The sequence below is a fragment of the Chelonia mydas genome, chromosome 10, assembly GCF_015237465.2.
Source record: "Chelonia mydas isolate rCheMyd1 chromosome 10, rCheMyd1.pri.v2, whole genome shotgun sequence".
Taxonomy (NCBI): domain Eukaryota; kingdom Metazoa; phylum Chordata; order Testudines; family Cheloniidae; genus Chelonia; species Chelonia mydas.
The window spans coordinates 36,925,985-36,952,976 of record NC_051250.2 but is presented as its reverse complement, the minus strand read 5'-3'; the positions used below and the strand labels follow the sequence as shown (position 1 = coordinate 36,952,976).

Genomic DNA, 26,992 nt, shown 5'->3' with positions numbered 1-26,992 from the left:
TTTAATGTGTTTAAAATACATCCCATGCATGGAAAGAAGGACTCTTACTTCTTAATTACCATACCAAAAGTGTAGCATACTCTAATATTTACAAATTTGTTTGCTTATTTACTGTTTTGGTGGGAATGTGGGTTCTCATACAGATTCATCACTAAAACTGAAGTGCTTCAAGGCCACCAAAGCTCAGCAAGATCAAGCTAGCTTTCATTTCATGTATCAGCAACAGCCAGTGCAGACACTTTGAATCGTTATGTTCATTAATTGCTTGAAATATATACAAAGTGTAAGTAGCCACTGAATCACCTTTTCTATTTCTCAAGATCTTGAATTGGGTTTGAAACCTCCCAGGACCTGTGCAAGTTTTTAAATCCATGACTTTTTCAAAATCTTCCAGAACTTGGACGTGGATGAAAGTGCACTAAGTGACTCAGCACCTAGTGTAGGCATGGACAAGTCATGTTTTAAAATGTTTACCCTCCTAGGATTAACCATGACCACATAGCATGTTTTTAAACATAAATGTCTATGACCTTTCTAAGAGGAAAACCAGGTTTATTATGTAAATTATGACAGATTAGTTTAGTTTTATTACTTGTATTGCAGTAGTCCCGGTCAGGGCTAGGCACTGTACAAACATGTTCAGTTAACATGTTTTCTAACATGGTGCATTTTTTCCAGTGTAGACAAGGTCTAAGGAGTCCAATCACCAACACTAGAATTTCCATCCCAAGAAGATGACCCACATTTATGAATGAAATCTAGGCCTCCTGTGTGGCTATGCAGTGCAGAACAATAATGCTAGATCAGTGGGATCGTCTCATGAACTCTCATTTGAACACCTTTATAGATTACTTTGAACTAGTTTCGCAAGAGCATATTCAGGAACTATTTACCTTGCTGTTTGTTGCTGCAATCAGTACTGCTGCTACTGCCCCAGCATGGCAGGGATGACACACAGCCTTTAAAAACGCAGCGAAGCAAAGACAGAAGAAATGAGCAAAGCACAAACATTCAAAGTTTTTTAACCTACCTTTTAGGAGATGAAACACTGCAAACAGGAGGAGTGCAGCGGATATGGAATTGACAGAAGGAGAACGCACAAGGAGAAAGACATAAAAAAAAGACAGGAAAAGAGATCAGTGATTTCCTACATCCCCAGCAAAATGCATGGAAGGCGCCTAAGGAGAAACACAGAATAAGGTTTGAATCAAACAATGCCCAAAAAAGAAAAGAGGAGGACAGGTTAACAATATTCCTCACTTAGCATCAGTTCTCCTGTTCTCCCGTCAACCTTCAGTCCGTTTCCTTCCTGCTGTGTGGTCAAATCTATCAGGACGTCAGGGGAACAATTCATATCTGCTGCGTGGCTCACTCACTATCAAACAAGTTTGGATAAGGGAAATTGAGTTCTCTCAAAGACTGGAGAGAAAGCTTCCGTTGCACCTACTTTTGCCTACCTAATGTCCTGCGTCAAACCTACTCTACGGTCTCCCTTTGAGAGATCATCAGAGATTATGGTATGTTCCAGCAAATGGCACAGAAAGGGTGATAACTTTTCATTAGCCAGTGACTCTGCTTGTTGCTTTCACCTGGTGATGACAGTACTGAACCTTGCTTGGAAGAAATCTAAGACTGCACCTTTGTTGCTCTGGGCTGGCCATTGATAAGTCATTTCTTAGTGTGTTAGGGAGTGAAGAAGCCAGGAGCTGCTACTCGGCTCTCTCTCTCTCTCTCTGAACATACACATTGACTGTCTTAACTCTTTTGCCCTTCCCCAACAGGGAGGAAACCAGTGATATACCAGACTGTCACATACTCAGTGCTTCCAATGCGGTGCATCAAAAACAGTGGTCTGGAGGCCCTGGTAACTACTAAAGCTTCCCTGTTCAAAGTTTCTAACCAACACTCCAGTAGACAGAAGCCTTGAAAGGTATGCGTGGATTGCCTGACAAGGGAAGGTGCTGACTCTTTAGAGGTCTGACCAACATGAAGAAGCCACACATCAAGGTCTGCAGGAGAAATACAGAAAGGATGTTAATAGGATGTAGAATACGGAGAACAAGCAACTGGAGAGGAACATCTACCTTATGAAGAGATGAACAGCTGCATATAAGAGCACCATCAAGGCTTGTGTTATTTCATAGGCCAACATATGACATAAGAACATAACAACGGCCAAACTGGGTGAGACCAAAGGTCCATCTAGCCCAATATCCTGTCTTCCGACAGTGGCCAATGCCAAGTGCCGCAGAGGGAATGAATGGAACAGGCAATCATCAAGTGACCCATCCCCTGTCGCCCATTCCCAGTTTCTGGCTAACAGAGGATAGGGACACCATCCCTGGCTAATAGCCATTGATGGACCTATCCTCCATGAACTTATCTAGATCTTTTTTGAACTCTGTATTAGTCTTGGCCTTCACAACATCTTCTGGCAAAGAGTTCCACAGGTTGACTGTGCGTGGTGTGAAAAAATACTTCCTTATGTTTGTTTTAAACCTGCTGCCTATTAACTTTGCTGGGTGACCCCTAATTCTTGTGTTATGAGAAGGAGTACATAGCACTTCCTTATTTACTCTCTCTATACCAGTCATGATTTTATAGACCTCAGTCATATCCTCCCACCCTCAGTTGTCTCTTTTCCAAACTGAAAAATCCCAGTCTTATTAATCTCTCCTCATACGGAAGTCGCTCCATACCTGTAATCATTTTTGTTGCCCTTTTCTGAACCCTTTCCAATTCCAAAATATCTTTTTTGAGATGGGGTGACCACATCTGCATGCAGTATTCAAGATGTGGGCATACCATGGATTTATAGAGAGGCAATATGATATTTTTCGTCTTATTATCTATCCCTTTCTTAAGGATTCCCAACATTCTGTTTGGTTTTTTGACTGATGCTGCACATTGAGTGGATGTTTTCAGAGAACTATCCACAATGACTCAAAGATTTCTTTCTTGAGTGGTAACAGCTAATTTAGACCCCATTGTTTTATATGTATAGTTGGGATTATGTTTTCCAATGTGCATTACTTTGCATTTCATCTGCCATTTGCTGCCCAGTCACCCAGTTTTGAGAGATCTTTTCGTAGCTCTTCGCAGTCTGCCTGCGATGTAACTATCTTGAGTAGTTTTGTATTATCTGCAAATTTTGACAGCTGTTTACCCCTTTTTCCAGATCATTTATGAATATGTGTAATAGGAGAGGTCCCAGTACAGACCTCTGGCAGACACCACTATTTACCTCTCTCCATTCTGAAAACTGACCATTTATACCTACCTTTTGTTTCCTATCTTTTAACCAGTTACCAATCCATGAGAGGACCTTCCCTCTTATCCCACGACAGCTTACTTTGCTTAAGAGCCTTTGGTGAGGGACCTTATCAAAGACTTTCTGAAAATCTAAGTACATTATATCTACTGGATCCCCCATGTCCGCAAGCTTGTTGTCCCCGCAAAGAATTCTAGAAGATTAGTGAGGCATGCCTTTACAAAAAACATGTTGACTTTTCCCCAACAAATTATGTTCATCTATATGTCTGACAATATTGTTCTTTCCTATAGTTTCAACCAGTTTGCCCAGTACTGAAGTCAGGCTTACTAGCCTGTAATTGCTGGGATTCATCTTTGGAGCCCTTTTTAAAAATTGGCATCACATTAGCTGGACAGCAGGATTCCAGGCATTTGGTACAGAAGCTGATTTAAATGATAGGTTACAGACTACAGTTAGTAGTTCTGCAATTTCACATTTGAGTTCCTTTAGAACTCTTGGGTGAATACCATCTGGTCCTGGTGACTTATTACTGTTTAATTTATCGATTTGTTCCAAAACCTCCTCTCATGACACCTCAATCTGGGACACAGTTCCTCAGATTTGTCACCTAAAAAGAATGGCTCAGATTTGGGAATCTCCCTCACATCCTCTGCCGTGAAGACTGATGCAGAGAATTCGTTTAGTTTCTCCGCAATGGCCTTATCGTCCTTGAGTTCTCCTTTAGCATACTGATCGTCCAGTGGTTCCACTGGTTGTTTAGCAGGCTTCCTGATTCTGATGTACTTAATTTTTTTGCTATTACTTTGAGTCTTTGGTGAGGTGTTCTTCAAATTCTTGTTTGTCCTTCCTAATTATATTTTTACACTTCATCTGACAGAATTTATGCTCCTTTCTATTTTCCAATAATATGTTTCAGTAATCACAAATACAGGTCCTTCAAGGGTACTGATTCAAACTCACTGTTCTACATAAGCGGTTGTGAGAAGATACATTAGTTATGTGTACCTCCTGATCCCACAATTTAGAAGAAGAACGTGGAAGAGCATCTCTCTGGATTACACCATTCCAGATACTATGCTCACAGGTTTCCATGGAGAGTTTTCCTCGTGAAGGATAGAAGGGCTAGTTAAGCTATTGCTGAACTCTCCAAACCTTAGATTTGGAAAAAACAGCATTTAGTAGAGATTTCCTCCAAACTGTTGGCCTTGGGAGGAAAATGTTACTGTGACTGTAGAATTTCAGGATCTGTTTAAAGTTTATCTAAATATGCTTTTATTTCATACACCACTTACCCAAGTCTTATCTTGTGGGTTTAATATAAATATATAAAACATTGAGATAGCTGCCTAGAAAAGTGAGGCATGAAGCTGTACTCCCAGGAATTCTTTATTGCACCTGTTGTATATGCACGAGGCGCTTTCTCAGATAAGTAAGCTGGTACTGTTCTGTATTTCTTCACCATTCTGAAGCAGCGTATCATATAGTCTAGCCTGGTTAGATAGATATCTGATCAGTTTGCAAGTTTCCTGGTTGCCTCTTTCCCGTATCTGATGAGAAAGCATGTTCTATAGGTTCATCTTTTGTCCCAGCCTATAGCCATTCTGTCTGTGACTGGTTTATTTCAAATTACTCATTTGTAATCAGATGTGCACCTGTCTATCACTAAACAGATTAAGACTCTACCTGTGAACCTTACAAAGTGTCCTTGGATTTGTATAAGAGGCTTTTTGACTGTAAAGCTCCTTTTCAAATATCACTTGTAAACAAAGGTCCATTACAGTTTAATTACTCTCAACTCTACTGAAAGAAAAACTAAATATGGCTCAGCTGCAAAATTAAGCAGAACGTTCCCACTTTCAGATACTGTTTGCTTCTGTTATAATACATTGGTGTTCAATGCTGCAATTTCAAACATCCATTGAAATCACAATTTACATAAAAATCACAATAAAAAACCTAATTATCACATTTGTTTAGGTGCTGTCCCTCCCAATATAGCTTTGTTCTCGGACTGCTTTTTTTGGTTCACTGTGTTTTAACTTAAAAAAGCCAGAAAAACTTGCACGTCTTAATATTTGTAGTGAACATCTGACTATGTCAATAGTTAGAAGTTTGCTCCTGTAATAGCAAACTGTCAAAATTGCTTCATTTCAGTAATGGCATAACAGATAGATTATATGTCTTATTATTATTATTTCAGCAACATTCAGACAATTTAGTACACAGACGGAAGCCAGGTTTACATGACTACATTTGGGGCTGCAGCTATGTCCCCAGGAGAATGACTCCTCTGGGATAAAGATAACATGATGTGCTAGCAGAGCATTCAGCCTCCTAACCGACCTTGCAGAGCTGGCTGTCCCCTTCACTAGAGAGAAAGAGCCTGTTGGTCTTGTTGGGCAGGGCTAAGTAAATAGAGCATCCGGGGGCCTTACCTCTTCTGTTTGACTGTGATGCCTTTCTGCTGTAGGGCCTTCTCATTGGCCATATGCAGAAGCTGGATCTCCTTCCGGGAAAAAAGCCGTATGGCAAAGGCTTTCTCCAGCAGCTTCTCAGGAGATACTGACTTGGCAATGTCCCTAACAAAAGCTCGAATGTCTTGCTGCACATTGTCCGACTCCATGGGCTGCCCTGCTCTCACTTTGTGGAAGACTTTGAGAAGAGCTAGTGCAATCCGATAGAGCACCTTGTAACCCTCCACCAGGAACACATCGAAGACCCGAGCAACATACACCAAGGGCAGCTCTCCAAAGAGCCACCGCTGCCAGTCAGAGTACACCTCCAGCACGTCCTCAGACACTGCCACCATCAGCTTGTGTGCTGCCTGGCAGTACTTGTTAACCAGGTCACCAAAGGTCATACAGGAGGACTCGAATGCCAGGAATGTCTGATCAATGAGCCGCTTGGATGGATCATTGCAAGCAAGGATGCGACAAACCATCTCAAAGCACTCTGCCTCATCCCTGCTGTAGTGGAGGAGCAGAGCCACCACAGAAGGCAGCGCTGGGCAGAATGATATGTCAGGGAACTGATTTGCGATGCAACAGATTATCTTCCTGACTGCCGCAATGCCCTCAGCATTCAAACAGTAATTGGGAACCAGACTATTATCCACAAACTCTGGCAATGGGAGGGTGCCAGTGTTACGCTTGCCAACGATCTTCACAACAATATCCCGGTACACATTTGCATCTGGTGTCACTGTGCGGCATGGGATGTTGCCAATTAGCTTCAAGTATACTTTAGCTCGCAAAGAGTGGTTCTTGGCCCAAAAGCCCTGTCGGGCAAGCTGTTTGAACTCCTGGAAATCTGTGCAGATTAGCTCCTTTGAGTCCTGGGTCTGGATGGTGGAATCCATCTTGTCCCAATCCACAAAGCAACTATATTCATCCATGGCTGCGGAGAATGTTTTTGCAGAAAAACAGAAGAGTAAAGACCTTATCCGGCCATTAGGGGACTTGTACTTTTTCCTGGAAGAGAAAGAAAAGAATGTTTAGTGGTTTCTCATAACAGATCATTTCCCATCCTCTTCAGGACAAAGAAATTCAGGTTGCTCTGTGTTGCTGTGAAGGTGCTTCCCATTGCAAGCAAGTTCCCAGATGCAGATTTTTGTTTACAATATTTTATTCCATTTTCACACCACAGCATGTTGTTAATCCACATTTAACTAGTACATTCAAATTCAGCCCAAGTGTAGATTCTAAACACATTCCAATGTGCAGTTTCCCTAGTACAGCTGTTCTGGCTAGAGACTTCTCTGCACATTTGCACAAGCTCAAGTTATGGTTGCATTAACTGTGTAATGAAGAAGATGCTATCATCCTAATGATTCAAAGGCAGCCATTGTGATGTGTTGTCTAGTACCAGCCTCTCCCCCTTGATCTTAGTGCAAGGTGAAGATTACCTGGACTGCAAGCACCTAGTGTAACGCACTGGCCTGTGGGGTCGTGAGCTTTCATACATAGATTTGTATGATCAAGTCACCCTCTAGTGGATGTCCCACAAAGATACCACCTATTATCAGCACCAGAAGATCTCCTTTAAAAACACAGATCTTTGCCACATGAGCCAGAGCTGAGAGATCATGGGTCTGGGCCCCAACTCCTCAGGGAGGGCACACATGCATGTGTTATCTAGTAATTACAATTGTGGCCTAAGGCAACTGGATTTGTTACATTTTCCAGGGACAGTCATTGTACCTCTCCATAGTAAAGCATAATGTACAGCTATGATGCTGCACAGCAATGTTAATAAATAAGAGTAAAGATTATCAGTGTTCCAGAAAACAAAAAACTCCCCGCTCCATAAATCAGAGTGTTTTAGGAAATTAACATTTACAGGCAAGTTCACTCTCAACAATAAGTTGCATTAAAAATATTTTGAAATGCCTTAGATATCTTGCCCATGAAAGCTATTCTTTCCCCCATTAAAGGGAAGCAAAAACTTTTCCCTACTCAAGGCAAACATGTTTACAAATATTCAACCAGTGCTAGCTAGAACAACAATAACTCTGATCCAAATAGCTCTAGATCCTACTTGAATATTCATCTGGATATCTTGGAACCATGTCAACTTTTAAAAGAAAGGAGTTACTTTTGAAAGTAAAGCATGATAAAACAAGTAAAAGCCTCTCTAAAAGATTCTTAGTAAAGGTTTAGTTTAAAAATATATTTTCTCATTTTGAAATCTGCTTCTGCTTTTTGTATTAAAAATATCGATTTTGGGAGGAAAAAAAGACACTGCTTAAGAGTGTGGATTATGCCACCCTCTGTTCTCAGTCCCATCCTTCTGTTCTGATTCTGAGACCAATTTTCAGTGTGTGGTCAAATTGGGTGGGGCCATGTTCCCACCCCTATTCAAACAGGCAGAATTTCTTTCAACATTTGGGAAGGATGAATAATAGAGGTTTGAGTTCTCCTATGAATTTCTAATTTGGGGTTTCCACCAGCTTATTCCTGAGGGATGACTATAGGATACTGGTCCATTGCAGTGTGAAGTTCATCAGTTACTAGGAGTTCCAGAACAAAGTAATAATACTTTGTACTTCTCTATCACCTTCCAACCAAGGACCCCAGAAAGATTTATGAACATTAATTATCAGGGTGGATTTGATTTAAATCACTAGTCAGGAAGACTCCATTTTAATGTTTTCTACATAAAAGTGTATTCTTGTTGGTTGTTATAACCTTCATACATATTCTTCACAACTCAGAGATAGATAGATGTAGGTTTCATTTTTAGAAGGTACACACTATACATTTTTAAACAGTGATTTATTTTGAAAACTTTTCAGATTAGTTTTACAGCTATATCAGAAAATGAATGATTGTTTGGTTATTTCATTTACCAAAGGTAACTGAAGCAGATATTTATGAAGTCATTGGGAGGTGAACTATCTCCAGTTCAACAGGTTAATCATTAATATTTGGAGGATTTTCTTGCCATGCTGTATTAGGAGGAGAACATCACGAGACAGATATTTAAAATGTTTTAGTAAACTAAAACAACAACATTAAGTATTCTGGATTTTTTTTCTTCAACAGCAAACAAGCATATGTCCCTTGCATCTCACATTTATCTACAGATTTCTTCTCCTTGTCCAGATCTATTCTGCCCCCAACAATCTTCTATTCATTGAACTTTCTAAAAGTGCAAAGTTTCAAAGAGAGGTAAGGGACTGACTCTGTGTACACAAATTTGCAGAGGGACAAGAGGGTTGAGGTCGGTTATTTCTCACTTCTATATATTATTTATTTATTTTAAAACATTTTTGCTGTTAACAAGCATGTTATCTCTGGAGAAACATATCCATAGTTTGAGAACTGCAAAACTAAGCATCTCTGATGGTACACCTTTACCCCGATATAACACGGGTTCGCATACAACGCGGTAAAGCTCCGACACGCTGCTCTGAGCAGTGCGTTAAGGGTGCCGGGCCGGGGTGGGGCCGAGGGGTTGGATAAGGGGCAGAGGGTCTCGGTGGCGGTCAGGGGCTCCCCGTCCCCAAGGTCTGGGAGGCAGCAGCTGTGGGGGGGCATTTTTGGGGGCTCCACAGTCCTAGAGTGGCCCGGGGGATTAGCAGGGGCTGGGAGCAGCCCACTCCGCTTCCCTTGCCCCGGCCCCAGCCGTGTCGCTCGGGGGAGGGGGCTTGGGGGAAGGGATCCACCCCCACTCACCAGCAGTGGCGGAAGCGGAGCAGCCCGGCCCCAGCCCGCTCCACTCTGCCAGCTCCCAGACACGGCCTCCACTTCCCGCCGCAGGTGAGTATGGGGGGCATCCTTTCCCCAACCTCCCCAGCGGCGGGAAATGGAGCGCTGCGGCTGGGAGGTGGCGGAGTGGAGCGGGCTGGGGCCATGTTGCTCTGCTTCTTGCCGCTGCCGGTGAGTGCCTGTCAGGGGACGGGGGTGTGGATAGGGGTCGGAGCAGTCAGGGGACGGGGGGTTGGGTAGGGGGTGGGGTCCTGGGGGTGAGTAGGGATGGGGGTCTCTGGAGGGGGTGGTCAGGGAACAAGGAACGGGGGGGCAAAACAAGTTTGATATAACGCGGTCTCACCTATAACACTGTGAGATTTTTTTTTGTCTCCCAAGGACCGCGTTATATCGGGGTAGAGGTAGCTCTTCTAGACTGAGCCCCGAGTCCCATTAGGTAGATAGAAAGATTAACCTAAATAATCTATACAGAAGCCCCTGGAACCCCATAAGATTGGGTCCCTAATCCATGAACCCTTGGAACTCACAAAACTTTTCTTAAACATTACATGAATACATTGTCTCATACTATAGAATTAGAATTTATAATCCCTATTCCATGATGAGATATCTTTGAACTATAATGTATCTTAATTAAAACTATCTTAGATCAATTTTTTCCCCAAAAAAGTATTTTATCAAAAAAATCTGATTTAAATTAAAAAAATCTGATTCCCTGTTCCCAGCCAGTGGGAGCTGCAGGGGGTGATGCCTACAGGCGAGGGCAGCACACGGAGCCCTCTGCCCTCCCCCAGGGGCCACAGGGACATGGTGCCGGCCACTTCCCGGAGCGGCGTAGGGCCTGCGGCGCCACTGGGGTGGCAATCCCAGGGGCCGGATCCAAAGTCTTGACGGGCCAGATCTGGCCTGCGGGCCGTAGTTTGCCCACCCCGATCTAGAGTCATAGACCTTTACCTGCTCCACCAGTTCTTCTCCCATCCTACAAATCCAGTGTGGTGACAATCCTAGCTTGGGAAACTCTGGGGCAGAGCCCTGATGGCAAAAGAGCCCCAATCAGATCATTGCTAAGGAGGCTTTTCCAGGAAGGATAACACATATCTGAAAAAACCATCAGTCTGTAGGTGATTAACATGAGCAAAGGGGCACTGTCAAGGCTGTCCAAAGCATAACCAGCTCATTGAAACAAAATTCTTCAATGCAGTGGTGCCCAGCCAAGTACCTGTGCTGGAACCGGTACCTGAAGCCTTTGTAAGTGACATTCTAGGTTTTTCCCCTGCATCTTAATGAGTCATGGTGCATTGCCACTGCATGTCCTACATTCAATAGGGCATATTTTATTCTGCCATGGAACTTGGGCTGTTCCAAATTCCAGTCTCATGAGGTCACGAGCAGGGTATGGATTAGGCCAGAGCTATGGCAGAACAGCTTTCATATAACCACACAGGAGGCACCTCCGTGTCAGAAACTCCGACTCTCAACAACTGCAGCTTTTCTGTACTACCCATCTCCTCCTACTGGTTCCATGTGAAAGGAAGGGGATGGGATCCAGCAGTTGCGGGCAATTCAAAGTAGACTTGGTGGAGAAGAGGGGTGGTGGGGGGCAGGGGGTTGATGTTCCACCAAGATATAGTGGGGACTGGCTTTAGAGTCCCAGACACACCTCCTGGCAGCCACAAATCTTCCCTCCTGCCACAGCAACCCTGGAGAACCTGACATTCCAACCTAGGAAACTAGCTGGAACTATAGTATAAGACAATGTCCTGAACACCAAAGAACTGGAATGTTTGATACCAGTGAGGACAGGAAAATACGAAGGGTCACAATTTTTTTCTCCTGTCCATACCATAATGAGATTCAACCCAGAAAAGAGTGACACAGCCCAATGTGCAGACAGAAATACAAGCCACCTGAGTACTGAATGGAAGAGGCGTACCTGGAAAGCAGTAATGCCAAGAGACACCTATGGATGGTAGCAGACAGCAAACTAGCATTATGGCAAGTGACACCAAAAAAAGCTGTGATTCTGGGCAGAAACATGACATGGAGCCACTAATACTGATTCATAAAGATTTGACAAGATTGCACCTAGAATACTGTATTAAGTTCTGGGTATCTCAGCAGCAGAAAGAGATGGGGTTTAGAAAATAATAAAACTGATAAAGGGGGTAAAGGGAGAAAAGATGAGAAAAGATTAAAAAACTATTCACAGTTTGTTTAAGGGGAGACAATTGTCTCAATTGTGTTTAGAGACTGTGTATGTCAAGAAGGGATAGAATTATTTAGCATGCATCAAGGGCATATAAGTAGGAGAACAGAATTAAATTAAGAAAAGGATATTTTTTTGCTGACTCTCAGAAGAGGTTCCTGAGCGAGATCTATTACACAATAAAATAGTCAAAGGGAAGTGATGGAAGCTCTGTCAACTACTCTGTCAGGATTATCTGCCCTTGCAATGGCATGGACTAGAGGCTTTTCTAAGGTTAGCTTCTACTATTAAACCGTATAAATAAGACCGAATGAAGAAATCTTATATCCTAAAACCATGCACTGGATAGCCTCCAAATTGCCATGTTTTCCGACAATTGACTAGGGGAGAACTGGACAGATCTTTGTAATTAATTAGTTCGGCCACATTTCCTATTCCATGAACAGAATTATCTTTATCTGCTTCCTCTTGTGTGCTTGTCATTTGGGCTACTTTCCTTCCACTATCTTTCTTAAAAACTACATTGAAAGAGACTGTTCTCTCTATACCAGCAGAAGAGGTTACTGCAGACAAAAAGAAGATTTTTCCACTGAAACTGTGCATCAAAAATTAAAAGGGTTGGGCCAGCAACTGAAGAGGCTCAGCCTTCTATGCTCTTTTGGCAGTAAGACGTCAACTGAAATACACAAGGATATTGATGAAAGATTAGCAGATACCCATGGCATAGTACCACTATCCTTTTCAGCAGAAGTTATTAAAAGAGAAGAGGAGATTTTAACCCAGGTATGCTGGCCAATTCTAATGTGGGTGATCATATTCTGCCTTCTTAGACCTCCCCTCAGATGTTCAACTATAGAAGTTATTCTTCTCTTTTCCTTTAAAAGGTGTTGTGTAATATTATTATAGCTTAATGGTTGTCACATTCTACCCTGCAAATGGCTGCATTTCAATACGATTCCTGTAGCTTACAGTCTCTGTAAAACACTTTGGATCTTGGCCCCAATTCAGCAAATTGCCATTTATATGAATATAACATTAACCTATTTCATCAAATTGTAATATATGAAGAATCCGAATAAAATGTACAGTAATTAATCAAACACTCTCACCACTTGAATAGGACTCAAGAATTCTTTGACTGCTACCTGTGATAATTATTTTTTTCCCCTCCTAAAGAAAAGTGGCAAAATATTGATTTGAGTAATCTTGAGTTAAATCAATCTATCACTTTAAGGAGAATCTGCCAGGTTAAAAATATTTGTTGGTAATAAATAAAAGGTAAGAACATTTGTTAATATTTTAGATTATAAAATCTACAAATTTTAAGCACTAATTTTTTGCATCATCATCAATCCAGATACTGAACATTGTCTAGTCAGGTGTAATTTTTGCTTATAGCTTATTTCAAGTCAGTTTTACTTTCTGACACTTTGGAACTGGCAACAATTGAAATATCTGAGTTACATCACTGTAGGAGAACTTTTAAAAATCAAGAAAACACACCTGCGTTCAGTGAATTTTTTAAAAATCATTTTAAAAATTTATCTCCAGTGTTTTTATTGTTTAAAAACTAAATCATCCTATGTTGACCTGATACTGCCTCTTTTAATAAGCCTGACATGCTAAGAGTCACTTGGATAACTTTGTTCCTTATGTTTAAAGATCTTGTCAATTCCCTATTAACTGGTTGGTGTTAAAGTAGGGAAGTTTGCCAAAGCTGACACTTCACCTACATTTTGCATACTTGTGACATAACAATGAACCATGGTTCTGAAATCAACATTATTCATCTAAAGTAGCAGAAGTTTCACTGGCTTAACTTGGGAGGGATAGCTCAGTGGTTTGAGCATTGGCCTACTTAACCCAGGGTTGTAAGTTCAATCCTTGAGGGGGCCATTTAGGGATCGGGGCAAAAAGTGGGGATTGGTCCTGCTTTGAGCAGGGGGTTGGACTAGATGACCTCCTGAGGTCCCTTCCAACCCTGATATTCTATGATTCTATGACAATTACCTCCTTTCCCCAAACATCTTCAAGGATCTACAACCTATCCTGAAGGACGATCCCTCACTCTCACAGACCTTGGGAGACAGGCCAATCCTCACTTACAGACAGCCCCCGAACCTGAAGCAAATACTCACCAGCAACTACTCACCACACAACAAAACACTAATCCAGGAACCTATCCCTGCAACAAACCCCGTTGCCAACTCTGTTCGCGTATCTATTCAAGGGACACCATCATAGGACCTAACCACATCAGCCACACCGTCAGGGGTTTGTTCACCTGTACATCTACCAATGTGATATATGCCATCATAGAATATCAGGGTTGGAAGGGACCTCAGGAGCTCATCTAGTCCAATCCCCTGCTCAAAGCAGGACCTAATCCCCAACTAAATCATCCCAGCCAGGGCTTTGTCAAGCCTGACCTCAAAAACCTCTAAGGAAGGAGATATGCCAGCAATGCCCCTCTGCCATGTACATTGGCCAAACCGGACAATCTCTACGCAAAAGAATAAATGGACACAAATCAGATGTCAAGAATTATAACATTCAAAAACCAGTAGGAGAACATTTCAATCTCCATCGACACTCAATAACAGACTTAAAAGTGGCAATTCTTCAACAAAAAACCTTCAAAAACAGACTCCAACAAGAAACTGCAGAACTGGAATTAATTTGCAAACTGGACACTATCAAATTAGGCCTGAATAAAGACTGGGAATGGATGGGTCACAACAAAAACTAATTTCCCCCTACTGTTACTCACACTTTCTTGTCAACTGTTTGAAATGGGCCACCCTATTTACTTTGGCCCGATTGCCACTACAAAAGTGATTTTTCCTCCCTTGGTATTCTACTATTGAGAATAGCCCACTTCCACTTTAACTGAATTGTCTCGTTAGCACTAACCCCCATTTAGTAAGGCAACTCCCATCTTTTCTTCATGTACTGTGTATATATACCTGCCTACTGTTTTTTTCTACTCCATGCATCTGATAAAGTGGGGTTTAGACCATGAAATAAATTTGTCAGTCTCTAAGGCGCCACAAGTACTCCTTGTTGATCTTGCATATAGCTACCCTGATTTGTACTCCAGAGGTATTTCTAGACAACTGTCATCAAACTAAATTGCAGCATATATTTTTATAACATGTTATACAACATATTAACAGAAAACAGATTGTCTATTTTCCCCTCCACATAAAGACCACTAGCTAACCTCCTGATGCTGCAATGCAGAGCCATTCCCACACTCTCGCTGGTTTCACATTTAGTTGTTTCCTTATCACTTGCTGCAGCATTACTAACCTCTGTCTCCTTTGTATCCCTGGTACACTCATATTTGAGTAGAGTTTACATGTACAGATTATCACATCTACTGCTTCAAAAGTGATTGGCTATTAATTCTCCCCACCCACACTTAAAAACAAAACAAAAAACCTCCCCACAACTTTGAGTAGACATAACTTCATATTCTCCAAGAGCACTGAGCCATAACTGAGATGTTGATGTTGTATACACCAAGGGGTCTGTGACTTAAAAGGGAATACAGTAATTTCCTATTGGTACAAAAATACTGTAGAAGAAATGAAGGTCAGCTAATACACACTTGTGCTCTTACTCCCTGTGTTCAATCTCTCCTCCAGCTTCTTCTCTACCCCCATGTGGCAGGGCGCTGCTAGGAAATACCCTAATCAGCTCCTGCTACCCCAGCCTCCAATCAGGGGGAATGGATTGGGGCTGGGTAAATAGTCAGTGCTTGCCTGGGAACTGCCTGCATCTGCCAGCCTCATTAGCAGGAGCTAAAAGGCTGGGAGGAAGCGGAAGGGAGGTGGAGACCAGGAGGGAAAGGGCAGGCTCAGAGGGAGGAAAGAGCCTACTAGTCTGTTGCTGGTCAGGCCTGTGAGAGGCCAAGCCATGTAAATGGCCTGTAAATAGTGGGAAACTGGCGGTGGGAACGGACACAAAATAGAGAGTACGGGTGTTGCACCAGCTTGGAGCGTCCTTGAGTCTTTAAGGAGTGGGGCCAAGGAGCTGAATCCAACGGGGCGAGGCGTGCACCCCATTATACTCCTACATTTGTAGCAGCTGACTTAATAAATACTCTACTATATTAATTTGGAAACAAGACAGGGACAATAGAAATCAACATACCCTAATAGAAGAGGATTTTCTTTAGCGAACAAGAGATACCTACAACTTTAGCTAGCTTCCCTAAGTATGCAGATATTTGCACCACAGGGAAAACTGAACATACCATGCTAACACTGGAATCAATTTCTATGCACTAGGATGCAGTTAGTCCAGCTAATCTAAGAGATTTATTAGAAATGCTTTCTTTCAAGAGCAGTGCACCGAGTTCAATGGATTGCCTTAATGAGGTTAAATGCAATTCGATCTCCCTACGAATTGCCCCAGGCTTTGTGTACAGCAGCACCAGCTCTCTCATGGCTTAACTTGGGCCTTTGAGCCAGCTTCATGAGCGTAGATCTGAGTAATACCCTAGTACTAATTTATCCAGAGCCACGGAGAACTGGGTGATTGCTTTCTGCTCTAGCTTCCCTTATACTTTGGGGACAAAGTTCTATAAGATCTGGAGGTCCACCATGAACTAAAATTGCTACACTCCATGTCTCACTTTTACAGTAGGATGAGCTGGTTCATGAGTCTTAACCAGGTCCCTTGGGACAGCATGCATGGCTGCACATAGAATCATAGACTATCAAGGCTGGAAGGGACCTCAGGAGATCATCTAGTCCAACCCCCTGCTCAAACCAGGGCCAATCCCCAATTTCTGCCCCAGATCCCTAAATGGCCCCCTCAAGGATTGAACTCACAACCTTGGGTTTAGCAGGCCAATGCTCAAACCAGTGAGCTATCCCTCCCCTCATGAAGGATAGTGACAGAAAACAGGCATTAGGACCCTATGCTTCAATTATTAAGGCTGCATTAATGGTATCTTAATGTGATCCAATCTATAATGCATTTAATTACCATCAAATGCACACGAACAGCAGGAGTTAAGTCTCCAGTAGTCCAGAGAGATAACTGGTTCTAGAGATTTCTTAAAGGAAACTAGATTTCTTTCTTAGAAAGTGTAGGGTCATTTCCAGAATCTCTCAAATTGATGAAGCACAGATGAGCTAAATATACTGTCAAACTGTATATAGAACATGTTCCAAACACAAAGGATTCCAAATGTTCTTGATTCTTAAAACCAGAATCTGCACATAATTTCTGATGCAAGCAATTACATTTACAAGAAATGTAAAGTAATGCACAATGGCAGGGAAAATTAAAGCTATTCATATACCTTATGGGGTTCTAAATTAACTATATCAACTCAAGAAATGGACTTGGGACTCACTGCAGATAGCTGAATAGCGACCTCCACTCAATGTGCAGTGGAAATCAAAAAAGCAAACAATGTTAGGTTGCATAAAGAATGGGACAGTAAACAATACTGAGAATATTATAATGCCATTATGTAAATCAGTGGTGCGGTCTCATCCGAATACTGTGTGCAGTACTGGTCACCCCATCTCAAACAGGATATTGTAGAACTAGAGGGAGTCCACAGAAAGGCAATAAGAATGACCAAGAGCCTGGAAAAACTCCTTTTCAGTCTTTCTTCACAAGGATTGGGATTGTTGTTACTTTGGAAAGAAGACAAAGAAGGGACATGAGAGAAGTATGTCAAATAATGAATTGTGTAGAAAAGGTGGATTAGGACCTTACTGTTCTGTTTGCTCTGTGTCTTAACACAAGAACAAGGGACAGTAAATGAAATTGAAAAAGGAAAAATTTTTTCCACTGAATGCATCCGATGAAGTGAGCTGTAGCTCACAAAAGCTTATGCTCAAATAAATTTGTTAGTCTCTAAGGTGCCACAAGTCCTCCTTTTCTTTTTTTGAAAAAGGAGTGAAATTCAAAACTAATGACAGTGTGTAATTAAATGGTGGAACTCTGCCACATGAAATGGTTGAGGCCAAGAATTTTAAAAGATTCAAAAAGGGACCAGGTGTTTATACAAGTAACAAGAATAATCAGAGTTATAATTAATAATGATAAAAATTTTGTGGAAGGGCTTCAGAGCTTAAGTCAACCTACAACTATTAGAGAGAGAGAGAGAGAGAGAGAGAGAGAGAGAGAATGTGTGTGTGTGTGTAGGAGGCGGGTGGGAATTACCCCATATGTGCCTACTGCAGGATTCCCACACATTTCTCTGAAGAATCTGGTGCTAGCCACTCCTAGAGATGGGACACTGAGATAGATGGACCATGAGTCTAATCCAGTCTGGCAGATATGTTCCTACCCAGAGTTTTATTTTTGCATCTGAAAAACACCCCTACATTCACAGGCACAATAACTCAGTGAAAGTGCTCTGGACTGCTACACAGATGACTGCTACTGCAGTCCCAGATTTGCCCTCATTTCCTGGGAATGACAGCACAACAAAGGTAGCCTCAAATAAATGTTCTCTGTTGCTAATTACTGGAAAGGTTGCCAAACAAGTAGCACCACGGAGGAGCTTCTTGGTCAAGATAGTGACCATAATACAAGGACTTGAGGTTGAAGAGAAGAGGGATTTCAAGTGTCAAAAATATTTTCAAAATTGTTCTAAGTAGGTTACACTAAAAAAATAGTATGAATTTGATTGACACTTTGTTATAATTTAATACAGTGAACACAAAACAGTAGACAATTGTTTTATTCTTTTAGGTTACAGCGGCTGTGAGCTATGGAGCTATAACACACTGGCAGCAGTTGGAGCATCTCTTTCTAATGAGTAGGCCACACTGGATGACAGCCTACTATTGCTATCTGCCAATAGAGTTACGCCTTTAGCTCAGGTGGGGTCTGTACTGTGATATTAAGGGTTCCGGTTTCCAACTCTACTGAAAACCTGCATGTGTATAGGATTGTTCGAGCAGCTCAGTTATTTTGCACCCTGGGTCGCAGGTTTAGTCTTTGTCTAACAGCTTTTCAAGCATTGTTCTTCATTACAAAGGATCACAAAGCACTTTCTAAACAATACACAGAGATCACTCACCAAACACTGAGATGCAGCCACCGCTCAGGTAGAATGAGGCAGCCATTTTGTACCAACAACCTTTTTTTTTTTTTTTTTTTTTTTTTTTTAAAAGGAAGGAAAGAGGAAAAAATAACTTCTGAGGTCAGAGAAAAGAGGAGTCAAGCTGTAATTTTGCCAGAAAACAAGAGTTAATGGTTCTATTCTTGCCGGGAGTCCCATTACTAATGAGATAGATGGACGCTGCTATAATATCAGCATCTACTAATCGCTGAGGATGGTTAGCACAGTTAATGAACTTCACAGCTGTAGCTAAACCATTCCAAATGTGCACGTTTGATGCCAAAGTTGAACCACTGAACTCGTGGAAGTTGCTGGGCAGTCACTTAGAGGCAACTTTGCTGAGGTGGCATTTCCAATTTTTGTCTGCAGATGTAGAGAATACTTTCTTCTATGTGACTAGTTCCAATTTCAGAAAGCCATTAGGAGTAGGAAAGCTAAACTTCCTGCTCCAAGAAATGAATACAAAAGCAGCAGATGAAAATATTCCATTCATAGAATCACTATCTACCAAACAGAAAAGGAGTACTTGTGGCACCTTAGAGACTAACCAATTTACTTGAGCATAAGCTTTCGTGAGCTTCAGCTCACTTCATCGGATGCATAAAAGTGGAAAATGCAGTGAGGATGTTTTTATACACACAGACCATGAAAAAATGGGTGTTTATCACTTCAAAAGGTTTTCTCTCCCCCCACCCCACTCTCCTGCTGGTAATACTATTATTACTATTAATATTATTATTAATACTATTACCAGCAGGAGAGTGGGGACCAGCAGGAGAGTGGGGTGGGGGGAGAGAAAACCTTTTGAAGTGATAAACACCCATTTTTTCATGGTCTGTGTGTATAAAAACATCCTCACTGCATTTTCCACTTTTATGCATCCGATGAAGTGAGCTGAAGCTCACGAAAGCTTATGCTCAAGTAAATTGGTTAGTCTCTAAGGTGCCACAAGTACTCCTTTTCATTTTGCGAATACAGACTAACACGGCTGCTACTCTGAAACCTATCTACCAAACCAAGAGGATTCAGTGAATTATAATAATCTTTTCAGTTCTCCCATTAAGTGAAAGCACTGAGATTTAGAGAATACCAGCATTCCCTTCAGTCAATGCTTTAAAACTTCTTTAGTAATATTTAATACTATTTAAGCATAGAATCAAAGGTAGAAAATACTCAGACAGGTATGTCTTCATCAGCTAAGCAATACCTATTCAGGCTTTAATGTTTCCTTACCACAGAGTCAGTGTCTTCAATTTTTAAAATAATTTTAGTTCTTTCCCAAACACCTCTAGTTTGTCTGCATCTTTCTGACATTCAAATGCCCAGAAAGGAATATTGTATTCTAGATGCAGTAGAGCTTAACTGTCTGCTCAAAGCTATATGATGCAATGGCATATTCATCCTGAAATAAAAATGAACCATTTTACAGCTGTATCGTATAGCAAGCTCATCTTCAATTTCCTCTCCACTATCATCCTTAGGTCTCCTTTTCCATTACTAATTTTAAAAACATTTCCTATTAAAATGTCTGCACTTTGGTTTAGTCTCCCATAAGATATATTGCTTGCATTTGTCTCTCTCTTTCTATTTTCTGTTCTCACTGATGTTCATGCCACCATGTTTTACTATTATCTGCAAATTTTGATTATGACCAGCATAGAGACAACAGCAGCTTCATTATGACCAGCACAGAGACAACAAAAAGAAAAGGAATACTTGTGGCACCTTAGAGACTAACCAATTTATTTGAGCATAAGCTTTCCTGAGCTACAGCTCACTTCATCGGACGCATTCAGTGGAAAATACAGTGAGGAGATTTATATACAAACAGAACATGAAAAAATGGGTGTTATCATACACACTGTAAGGAGAAAGAAAAGGAGTACTTGTGGCACCTTAGAGACTAACCAATTTATTTGAGCATGAGCTTTCGTGAGCTACAGCTCACTTCATCGGATGCATACTGTGGAAACTGCAGAAGACATTATATACACAGAGACCATGAAACAATACCTCCTCCCACCCCACTCTCCTGCTGGTAATAGCTTATCTAAAGTGATCATCAAGTTGGGCCATTTCCAGCACAAATCCAGGTTTTCTCACCCTCCGCCCCCCCCCCCCCAACTCACTCTCTTGCTGGTAATAGCCCATCCAAAGTACCAGCAAGAGAGTGAGTTTGTGTGTGGGGGGGGGGGGGGGGGCGGGCGGAGGGTGAGAAAACCTGGATTTGTGCTGGAAATGGCCCAACTTGGTGATCACTTTAGATAAGCTATTACCAGCAGGAGAGTGGGGTGGGAGGAGGTATTGTTTCATGGTCTCTGTGTATATAATGTCTTCTGCAGTTTCCACAGTATGCATCCGATGAAGTGAGCTGTAGCTCACGAAAGCTCATGCTCAAATAAATTGGTTAGACTCTAAGGTGCCACAAGTACTCCTTTCCTTTTTGCGAATACAGACTAACACGGCTGTTACTCTGAAACTGTAAGGAGAGTGATCACTTAAGATGAGCTATTACCAGCAGGAGAGCGGGGGTGGGGAGAAAACCTTTTGTAGTGATAATCAAGGTGGGCCATTTCCAGCAGTTAACAAGAACGTCTGAGGAACAGTGGGGGGACAACAGTAGCTGATAGCAGCAGTCGAAGCTTGTAGAGAATTTTTACAAAGTGGGGAAGATTAATAGATAATGGGCATACACTACTAAAACCCAGGAGAGAGCATAACACTAAACAATTAAGGTAAATCAGAGGCATCTGAAAAGAAATGATAAAGTGACTCAGTTCTGAGTGCCTGTAGACAATGTCTTAGAGACACCACTGTGTGCATTAGCATTGTGCCCACATTAATAATAGTGTTGTATCAGTGCATACCTATCAGCTCTGTTCTTCCTACTAATTAATATATAGATGGAAGTGCAGTAATAGTACCAGTACACATAAGCCCTTTAGTGATAAATCTGTAGAAAAGGCAGCACTGGTACAACCACTCACATACAGCTGACCTCTACGCAGTCCAAATCCCAAGGCATACAGCCCCACAATAAACATACTCAGTATGACACCAATATGATAAGTGAGTTCCACAAGTAACTGGAATCCCCTGCCTCTACACTCCACATCGACACCAACAGCTCCTGGAATCCATTGTGCAGGTTCGCAAAGGAGAAAATTAGAGCTGCTTTAAGGGATTTGGCCCGGCCCACTCCTTTCAAGATGGTCTCACCCACTTTTTCTACAAGCTTTGCGCTAAGCCACAATAGACAGCCCTTTGATCTTCCAGTATCATAAGGTAGGATCTTTTTGATGCAATTTATACTTCAAGAGTATTAGTTAAATGTGCACCAGACTGGGATATCAGGCCCAAGAGCTCTGGGCTTCTGAGCTGCCCCAGTCACTCACTATTCAGACACAGTGCAAGCCAAAAAAAAAAAAAAAAGTTTATTAAGCAAACAAACCTTTCATTTTCCTGCCTTGCCCCGTTACAAACACTGAAGAATACATGCCTGCATGATAAACTAAAAGGCAAACTCAGTGCTGTGTAAAGTGGCAAGTTAAGACTCTTACACACAAATTCCTTGAGAACTATTTATACCCCCTCACTAACGGCAAAGGTGTCTAACTTGGTACAATTTACAAGCCAGAGAGACGGAAGAGGGTGTAAACTAGTGTGTCTCTTGCTGCGCTCCTCTTGCAGCCCCTTCAAAATATGAGCTACATCAGCTTAAACTAGCTTCCAGCCAGTGGGCCAAATTCAGAGAGTTACAAGCTGATCAAGTGGATGCAAGCCACAAATTAGGCCTTGTCTACATTAAAAATTACACAGATTTAACTAAAAGTGTGTTTTTAAATAGATTTAATTAAACCAGTACAAAACATGCCTGTGTGGATGCTTAAATCAATTAAAACAGTTAATAAACTAGATCAGTGTAAGCCAGGTTTAAAAATCGATTTAAGAGTGAATCAACTGAGCCAAATCGATTTTAAAACAATGTGTGTATAGATAAGGCATTAATCTGACAGTCTAAAAAGGTAGATGGTATTTAAATTGGTGCAACATCCAGTCCCATCCACCTGTAAAAATATTCAAATTATGTCAACTTAGACTACCTAATTGTTCTCTTTATTTGGCCCTAAATTTCTACAAGATTTCTTGGTGAAAAGCAAAGATGATTTACACTATAGGAGCGCACACACTTAAAAAATTAAAGTTGTCATTATATAAACACTTTATAAACCCAAGTCTATTTCCTCCTCTCTCACCCTCTGTGATGTTATCGACATGAACTGTGACCGTACAGATCATTGTTGCAACCAAGATCCTGTAGTGGCACCAAATCTTGTACAAAGGAGGTCAAGTAAGGTGTCTATGAAAAGGTTTTGATTTTCTGGTTATGATTATGCTATTTGGATGAATGTATCATCTTTGTATTTAAAGTTATAAGCATTGGCTCTATACTGTCTGTATTTCAAACTTGTGCTATGCTTCTGGGTGACACCCCAGACAATTTGGCATCAGCACTGCCTAGCCTGCTTGATGGCCCATTAAGGACCATCAGCTATACAACAGACCCATTGAGAGAAGGCAGATACACCTTATGACTCAGCAAGGCATGCAGGGACATGCCTATGGAGGGAACTCTAAGGCTTTCAAGCCATGTGCCGGGCAGCTTGCCTTTGAAAGGTAGGAAGCACAGGCCACAGGGGAAGAGACTATAAAAGGCAGCTGCATCTTCTCCATTTTGTCTTCAATACTGTTTCTTACCTCTGGAGGAACTTTGCTACAAACTGAAGCTCTGAACAATGGACTGAATGACCCATCCAAGCTGTGGATGTACTCCAGAGATTTTACTTAAGCCAGTAGTTTATTCCATCACTGCTAGAAGCCTGAACCAAGAACTTTGCCATTACTGTATGTAATTAATTCCATTTAACCAATTTTGGCCAACCCATCTATATTTCTTTCTTTTTATGAATAAACCTTTAGATTTTAGATTCGAAAGGATTGGCAACAGCGTGATCTGTGGGTAAGATCTGACTTGTATATTGACCTGGGTCTGGGGCTTGGTCCTTTGGGATCGGGAGAACCTTTTTTCTTTTACTGGGGTATTGGTTTTCATAACCATTCATCCCCATAAAGAGTGGTGCTGGTGGTGATACAAGGGAACTGGAGTATCTGAGGGAATTGCTTGTACAACTTCTGATTAGCCAGCGGAGTAAAACCAAAGTCCTCTCTGTTTGGCTGGGTTTGGTATGCCTTAATAGTAAAGGACCTCCAGCCTTGGGCTGTGACTGCCCTTCTCCAAGCAATTAGTCCTGAATTGATACTCTCAGTAGTGTCCGCCAAAGGCCACTTTGTTACACCCTCCCACCTCCGCAAAGTAACAAAACCTAACATGAGATTCTTTGCTAGGTTGCTCAGAAGGGCATCCTTATCGAGGACATCTATACCATAGAATTAGTGGATAATCCCTTTCCTGAAAAAGCTAATTCCCAATAGCAAGTGTCACCAAAAAAATAAAGGATGATCTCTTCACTTTGGAGGACAGCCAGGCACTGGCAAAGAGCCAATATGGCAAATAGAGTTCCTCCTTTCATTGTAATTTCAAGTAGCTTGCCAACAATTGTACACAAACACCTTTCAGGTAATAAACTGCTACACTTCAGTGTTTTCTTCTCTAGTCTTTCCAAAGTTCTGCCCCACTGGTGAAGCTGGAGAATAGGAACATTCAACAACAGTGTGAGCAAAAAGGTTGCAAAATGTTCAACACAGAAATCCTTCACCACAAATGGCACCTTTTTTGTCAGCCCCCTCAGAAAGGGGTACGTCTCAATACAAAAAAGTGCACTTTTTACATCAAGATAGCTACCTTGATGTACAAGCCTAGTGGAGGCAAGGAACTATAGTTTTTGCCCTTGCCTGCTTATGTCAAGATTAACTCCATGCAGGTTGGGGTTGACCTCAACTATTTACCGAGAAGTAAACTGTCTGTGCCTTGTCTCCAGTGTGATCTTATATTCAGATAGCTATCGTGATTGAAAACACAGTGTTTGCAGCACAAATTATTAGACTATGGGTTGAACCAAAATTGGACTGAATTACCTTCTTACCCCTAAAATTTGTCCCTGCACATGAGGGTTGAGGCACATTGGCTGAGTAGCATGGAGAAGTCTGCACTGATGTTGCCTCTAGTTTGAGGTACCAAGTGAGTGGATGGGGGACCTGGTTCAAAGACTGTGTAACTGGCACTGTTAAACACTAAATGTACAGTTTTAAAAGGTGTCATTTATTCCAAATACCTGCACCTCCTGGCTTCAATCACCTATAAAGAATAACTGCTATCCAGAATAATTGCACTTGAAGTATATGAAAGCATGAATGAGCAAATATGAAATTCCCATAAATACAGTATTGTAGTTAATTACTTGCTGTTCCTATCGCTTATATTGAAATAAGTAGCTCATCTTGTTATTCATATGAGCATGTTCATCATACGTATCAAGGTGCAATACATACACGGTGCAATTTGTGGTATCTAAATAATGCAGCTTTAGCGGATGTCCTCTTATTATGGACCGTCCCTGGACTCTTCTCTCCTATTTTGGCCTTAATATTAACATAGCAACTTTGTAGAATCCATAACATTACATATAAAGCTTACAGGCAATGTGAGGACCTCTATCTTCCTTACTTGGGATTGCATAGAGAAGCATTTTTTTCCATAGGTGACAGATACTCTAGAAAACTGGCTCTGACGTTTGTAATATTTCTCTTTTTAGATTTTGTACTACCAGTTCCTGGAACCAGAAGAAACGTGTACTAGACTCTGCTACGTGGCTTCAGATCAGCAAATCTGTTGTAGCTTGATGTACCACTCCTGGCATCCTGTGCAGTGTATAGGAAAGCTAGCACTAACAACAACCCTGCTGTACTCATATTCAGCTATGTCCAATCTAAAGTCTGATGGGTTGAGAAATAAAGTAACCCTTCTTCAGAAACACCACAAAGACCTGCTTTAGTGGGAACTGATGAGGCAAGACACTATCAGAGAAGATATTTACAGCCTGTGAGTCGGAGAACACTTCAATCTCTTTGGTCACTCGATTACAGACCTAAAAGTTGCAATTCTTCAACTTCAAAAACAGACTCCAATGAGAGACTGCTGAATTGGAAGGTTTCAGAGTAACAGCCGTGTTAGTCTGTATTCGCAAAAAGAAAAGGAGTACTTGTGGCACCTTAGAGACTAACCAATTTATTTGAGCATACGCTTTCGTGAGCTACAGCTCACTTCATCGGATGCATACCGTGAAAAATACAGAAGATGTTTTTATACACACAGACCATGAATTGGAATTAAGTTGCAAACTGGATACAATTAACTTCGGCTTGAATAAAGACTGGGAGTGGATGGGTCATTATACAAAGTAAAACTATTTCCCCATGTTTATTCCCCCTCCCCGTTCCTCAGACGTTCTTGTCAACTGCTGGAAATGGCCCACCTTGATTATCACTGCAAAAGGTTCCCCCCCACCCTCCCCCATTCTCCTGCTGGTAATAGCTCACCTTAAGTGATCACTCTCGTTACAGTGTGTATGGTAACACCCATTGTTTCATGTTCTCTGTGTATATAAATCTCCCCACTGTATTTTCCACTGAATGCATCCGATGAAGTGAGCTATAGCTCACAAAAGCTTATGCTCAAATAAATTGGTTAGTCTCTAAAGTGCCACAAGTACTCCTTTTCTTTTTGATTTAAATCAGTGGTTCTCAAAGCGGTGCGGGGCCAAGGGACGTGCTGGCCGCCCTTCCCGCAGCCCCCATTGGCCTGGAGCGGCGAACCATGGCCAGTGGGAGCCGCGATCGGCCGAACCTGCGGACGCGGCAGGTAAACAAACCGGTCCGGCCCGCCAGGGGCTTTCCCTGAACAAGCGGCGGACTGGCTTTGAGAACCACTGAGTTAAATCATTCTTCAGTTTGTATGTTTTCTAGGAAACCCAGTAACAGGATGATCCACCACACTATTGTTTTAGTCTATGAAATCTCTTCTTCCTAGGACAGTGGTTTTGAATGGTGATGTGCATCTTCCAGCATGTTTCTAGAGCTCAGCTATTTTTCTAACTACCCTGGGAAAACTCAGCAATTATGCCTATTGGTTTAAACAGCAGAGAGCCAGGAGAACAACAGACATGGAATTGCAAAGTCCAAGAGCA

At 41.7% G+C, this 26,992-nt stretch overlaps 1 protein-coding gene across 4 annotated transcripts in view; it reads right to left on the bottom strand.

Moving 5' to 3' along the window:
• Nucleotides 1-26,992, bottom strand: part of TBC1D24 (TBC1 domain family member 24) — a 64,958-nt gene that overhangs the window by 35,178 nt on the left and 2,788 nt on the right. For 2 of the 4 annotated variants that reach the window (XR_006284159.1, XM_037910057.2), the window contains exons 2-3: nucleotides 5,710-6,744; nucleotides 1,031-1,048 (exon numbers count right to left, since the gene is read on the bottom strand). Coding sequence is in view for 3 of the 4 variants with exons in the window: in XM_037910057.2 (XP_037765985.2) it covers nucleotides 1,031-1,048; nucleotides 5,710-6,744 (1,053 nt within the window). In the remaining variant the exon portion in view is untranslated. Of the gene's footprint in view, nucleotides 1-1,030; nucleotides 1,049-5,709; nucleotides 6,750-26,992 lie in introns of all 4 variants that reach the window. The other 2 variants (XM_043523448.1, XM_037910058.2) reach the window with 2 other exon arrangements.